Genomic DNA, 6000 nt, shown 5'->3' with positions numbered 1-6000 from the left:
GGGGAGCGGGGGAGCGGTATACTTACAGTCCGTGCGGCTCCCGGGGCGCTCCAGAATGACGTCAGAGCGCCCCATGCGCATGGATGACGTGATCCATGCGATCACGTGATCCATGCGCTTGGGGCGCCCTGACGTCACTCTGGAGCGCCCGGGGAGCCGCACGGACGGTAAGTACACTGCTCCCCCGCTCCCCGCTACACTTACCATGGCTGTCAGGACTTTAGCGTCCCGGCAGCCATGGTAACCACTCTGAAAAAGCTAAATGTCGGCTCCGGCAATGCGCCGAAACGACGTTTAGCTTAAGGCCGGATCCGGATCAATGCCTTCCAATGGGCATTAATTCCGGATCCGGCCTTGCGGCAAGTGTTCCGGATTTTTGGCCGGAGCAAAAAGCGCAGCATGCTGCGGTATTTTCTCCGGCCAACAAACGTTCCGTACCGGAACTGAAGACATCCTGATGCATCCTGAACGGATTACTCTCCATTCAGAATGCATTAGGATAATCCTGATCAGGATTCTTCCGGCATAGAGCCCCGACGACGGAACTCTATGCCGGAAGACAATAACGCAGGTGTGAAAGAGCCCTAAGATGTATGGTCACCTGTATCAGAAACATTCTCTGATAAACATAGTTAAATCAGATTAACTACTTTATTTAAACACACTAATTCAGATTGATAAATGTGTATGCAACTTTTTGGTCAATGTTGATTAAGTGATACAGTGCAGCATTAACTCATACACCTAGGAAAGAGGCAGAGCATGCCTTGTATATATCTGAGTTATCCCTAGGGCAAGTGCTATGGCATGAGTGTGGAACCATTGTGGCAATCCAACCAGTTTGACTTTGACCTAGACATAAGGACGTTATCCTGGTGGTTCCCTGGTATCCCATGTTCTTCACTGAAGGTAACCACTAGACTACAACCTCCTGAAATAATCCAGGTCTGGTTGACAGCTGACCTATATGGGTTAGAGACCCTGTTGTGGGAAACCGAGGGATCAAGCAAAACATAGGGGGTCATTTACTAACCCGAAATGCAACTTTACCCTGCTCACGCCAGGTCTAAAATAAGTGGGCGTGGTGTGGCAGAGGAAGGGGATGGGCCAGCATGCTGGTCTCATTTCCCATTTTCTACGCCTGGTTTAGGCGTAGAAAATAGTCTACATGTAAGAAAGCTAGGAAGCTGTCTTACATTTGGAAGCGGCGGTGGATCAGCTGAAGTTATGGAGAGGCCTAAATTATCCACAGATTGCCAGCCATTGGTTGGTGAAGATTAGGGTATGCGCTGGCCCCTTAAGAGCCTGAGGGAGCATGCGTGTGTCCTACTGGAGAAGGGACCTAGCTCACAAGAAGACCACAGCGTGCGAAGGGAGACAGAGAGCCCACCCGGATGAGTGCCCGTCTGCTAGGTCAAGACAGCAGGACAGTGTCCACAGCCGCTAGCAGCCACCGTAACTCAGTGTACCAGTTTTCCTTTAAACCCTGTACCAAACAGCGGACAAAATCAGGAAAAAAAGAAACAAATAAATTGGCTACAATAAAAATTCTGTAAAGCCATTTCTTAGTTACTAGCCGTTTCGGCGCTTTTTGTTTTCTAAAAATGGCAAACAGGAAACTGACATTACATTTCCCATGGGGGTTCTCACAAAGTTTGCTAGACTCTTATATGACAAATCTGCCTACATATGCAGTGCTAAATCCCACATGCCCTATATACCAGCATAACTAAGCAGACTTGCCATTCATGAATGTGGAAAACCTTGATGGCAACACCTATGGGAACTGTAATGGTAGAAATATCTTGTTAATTTTGGAGAACAGCAAAGAAAAAGAAAAAAGTTTTTTGTTTTTTTTTACAAGTTATGATATTGCCATAATAAAACTGATAATCATATTTTGTTAAATGGCAAACAGGAACAATGATCCATGTTTTTATTTTAAATCAGATATTTTTAGTAGACAATTTGTAATATTTAATACACAAAACAACATCAGCGCTTTCCCACCACCCACCCCATATACATTAACCCTTGGAGAGCCAAATCATAATAGACAGAAATAAAGGGAGGTTGTGTCTGTTAAAAGGGGTTGTCTCACTTCAGTAAGTGGCATTTATCATGTAGAGACAGTTAATACAAGGCACTTACTAATGTATTGTTATTATCTATATTGGTTTCTTTGCTGGCTGGATTCATTTTTCCATCACATTGTACACTGCTCATTTCCATGGTTACAGACCACCCTGCAATCCATCAGTGGTGGTTGTGCTTGCCAGAGAGGCTGGTATTTTTCCTTTAGTGTACAAGCACAGCCATCGCTGCTAGATTACAGGGTGGTCGTAACCATGGAAATGAGCACTATATAATGTGATGGAAAAATGAACCAAGTCAGCAAAGGAGACAATATGCGTAATAACAATACATAAGTGGCTTGTATTACTTTTCTCTACATGCTAAATGCAACTTACTGAAGTGAGACAACCCCTATATATATATTTTTTTTTTTGCAATATTTTTTTTCTTTTTCTGTCAACGTTCCCATATGAGGACTTGTTGTTTTCTAAGGATGGGTTCACATCACATTTATGCCTCCATTTCACATATACGTTAGAAGAAAGTGATACAAAAACGCAGCACACCATGTTCTTGTATCCCGCAGAGTCCGGAACTCTATGGTGAATGAATGCCACCGTTTGGCATCAGTCTGAGACATCCGTTTAATGTATACATTTTTTGTATATGTTAAATGGATGGGGAAAAAATGCAATGTAAACCCAGCATTAGGGACACCAATTGGGGTACATATAACTCATTAACTTTAATTACCATTTTTTGGATTATAATGAGAAAAAGGCAGTGCTATAATTGCTTTTAGCAGTTTAAATTTAGAACGTTCACCGTGAGGCATAACTAGTGTTACTGTTATTCTGTGGGGAAGTACGATTATAAAATTATTAATTATGATTATTTTTTTTTTACAACCTTTGCACAATAATAGCACGTCAAATTACGTTACCACATTCCAAGAGCCAGAACTTTTTTTTGTGCCACTTTAGCTGTATGGGGGCATGTTTTTTGCAGGGCAAGATGTCGTTTTTATTGGTACCAATTTTGGGACATATTAACATTTATTTTTTGGGGCGGGGTTAAATTGGAGAAAAACGAAAATAATGTTATATATAACGTTATCCTTTTTTATACAGGTTCTGGCAAGTAGGGTGTGATAACCTATGTGTGCATGTGCGTATTTTACCACTTTTTCTAAATAAAACCACTTTTTATGGGAAAAATTATTTTTTAATAAACTTTATTTTGTAGTTTTTTTTTGTTCCACTAGGAGACATCCCTTTTATAATGCACTGGAATACCTTGTATACCAATGCATTATAGTCCATCACTGATCAAGTGACAAGCTGTCTATTAGGCTGTGTCTGTGGCACAGTCTAATAGACGTACAGTCATGGAAGGCCTCGGGACCTTTGTTTGGTCCCAAGTTGCCATGGCACCACATAGTCATGCATTTGCAGGGAGCCGATGGTGACAGGAAGCCCTGTCCCTCTAACTGCCTAGATGCCACTTAGTAGTTTAGCAGCCAACATCAGTTATGTCAAATGCGCGGTTTCAGTCAGTGTAGGGCTCCTGTGGTGGTCTGGAGTGCTGCATCAGTGCAGCCTGTGAGGCCTGTTAAGTTCCTCCCGCCTGTGCCAGGATTAATGATGCAGGTGGCAGGGGCCAAACAGACTACACAGGTTGTAATAGAAGTATTGCCCACAGGAACAACACGGGACATTACAAATCAAGAAAGACAAACTAGTAAGACTGTATGAATTAGCAGCTACAAACATTATTAACTACTGTGAAGTGTGCCCCCCCCCCCCCCCCCCGGCAATGGAGGCGTGGCTTCACAGGGGCGTGATACAGTGGGCTTGTGCCCTGGATGTTTTCAGACCCTAGCAACGCCCCTGCCTGGACACATTATAACTTGAATTTAATTGGTCTGGCAAATCCCCACCTAAATGTGGGGTAATTGAAAGAAGCATCATACAATATTTTTCTCTTTACATCAGCTAATCTACACATGTCATGTGAAAAAAATTAAATTATAAAATTTTTATGATAAAGATAACTTACCACTTTACCCCCAGACTTCTGGTCAAATGGGACCATTGTGATTTGCCTTGTATCCCGCTGATAGGTGCAGTAATGTTTGACCCAGGAGGTTCCAAAGTGTCCTGCAATGAAGAGATTAGGATACTGCTTTAGTATTAAATTCCAGCATATAGGGGGAATTTATCATACGTGAATGTGAGGCTATTTTTTGGACTGGAGTTTCTTGCGCACCTGCACCAAATTTAGGAAAAAGGCGCTCGGTTTTATTGAATTTGTCATCAATTTTAGCCACTGTCAGTGAAAGAATGCCAGGGGGTTAGGTTGTCTGGCGTGGAGATGCAACTCTTTTTGCAACGTTGCACATCACATGTGAGACATAATGGTGTTCAAATCTGTAATCCTAACCAACTTTTCACTCCACCTTCGAAAGTGGTGAAGCTCATCAAAAGTCTGAACATTTTACCAATGTTGCATGAGACATCATTTGCTGTATTTTTACGCCACAAAACTGGCAGAGTAGATTTGATAAATGCCCCGATAGTCCATAAATCCATGTAGGTTATACACCTCAATGTTCTGTCCAATTCGATATGGCACATGTACATGTGATTCTTACTACTGGCATTCCAAAACTCTGTGCTGTAAAGAGTTTGTTGCTACATGCATGTAGGAATAAATGGCCTTCCATGACTACATGTAAACACTCTTTATATTCTTAGTTCCGTTCCTCATAATAGCCATACAAAAATAAAGTCAAATCTTTGCAAAAAAAAAAAACACAAAAAAATCCTAGTAAAAAATCTTGTGCTCATCTTACTATTACTGAAGTAGAAGCATCAAAGAATATCACATTAAATCATCCACAGGATGCAATTCCAAGCTCACATAGCAACTGGTGACTCAACATCAAATGTTTTATATAGTGCTATGTCAACTGAAAAATGGGGCTCTTTGAACGCAACAATTTAAAAAAAGTTTTGCAGTTAAGAGGTAAAACTGATATTTATCAAAAACATGGGTCAAACAAAGAACTAGGGCCCCTTTGCACACTTTAATCACAGTTGTATGAGGAGTATATGGAAAAGGCTCAGGAGCTAAGACTGGTCATTTAACCTCAGATGGTGCAGTCAATAGAGTCCGGCATATGAGCAATGAGAGAGGGTGGGACTATTAAATGTAATACAATAAAAAAAAAAATGGGTGGTTCATTTTTGTGATATAATTTTGGTGTAGTCTTCAACATCTACTTTGTGTGCGCGGATAGCACAGCAGACAACATAAAGCAACACTATCTCATGCATTAATCCACCCCCTCAAGGCGCAGTGCATTCATTTACTATAATGATAGAAGCCCTAGATACAAAGCATAGGAGACCCTCCTGAACGCCACCCAAGGGTAGACCACAGTGTCGCATATGCTCCCAACTAGGACTGGGCAATACGGTCTAAAAACTATATCGCAATATAATTTGAAGCATGTGCGATATAATGATATATCGTGATATATTGGTTTTCTTCTGTATGTATACAAATTACATGGCCATCATCATCCATGTCCCCCAGCCAGCGCCATCAGCCCAATGCCATTGCCATTATCCATGTCCCCCAGCCAGAGCCATCAGCCCCATGCCCTTGCCATCATCCATGTCCCCCAGCCAGCGCCATCAGCCCCATGCCATTGCCATTATCCATGTCCCCAACCAGCGCCATCAACCCCATGCCATTGCCACCATCATCCATGTCCCCCAGCCAGCGCCATTCGCCCCATGCCATTCCCACCATCATTATGTCCCCCAGCCAGCACCATCAGCCCCATGCTATTGCCATCATCATCATCATGTCCCCAGCCAGCGCCATCAGCCCCATGCCATTGCCACCATCATCCAT

At 42.6% G+C, this 6000-nt stretch overlaps 1 protein-coding gene across 2 annotated transcripts in view; it reads right to left on the bottom strand.

Annotated features, from left to right (window-relative positions):
• ARHGAP26 (Rho GTPase activating protein 26) overlaps positions 1-6000 on the bottom strand; it is a 608947-nt gene that overhangs the window by 419550 nt on the left and 183397 nt on the right. For both annotated transcript variants that reach the window (XM_040406016.1, XM_040406026.1), the window contains exon 9: positions 4135-4235. In XM_040406016.1, coding sequence (XP_040261950.1) covers positions 4135-4235 — 101 coding nt within the window. The remainder of the gene's footprint in view (positions 1-4134; positions 4236-6000) is intronic.

The sequence above is a fragment of the Bufo bufo genome, chromosome 1, assembly GCF_905171765.1.
Source record: "Bufo bufo chromosome 1, aBufBuf1.1, whole genome shotgun sequence".
Taxonomy (NCBI): Eukaryota; Metazoa; Chordata; class Amphibia; order Anura; family Bufonidae; genus Bufo; species Bufo bufo.
Note: the sequence above shows the minus strand (reverse complement) of the source record. Positions and strands in the feature narration are given on the sequence as shown.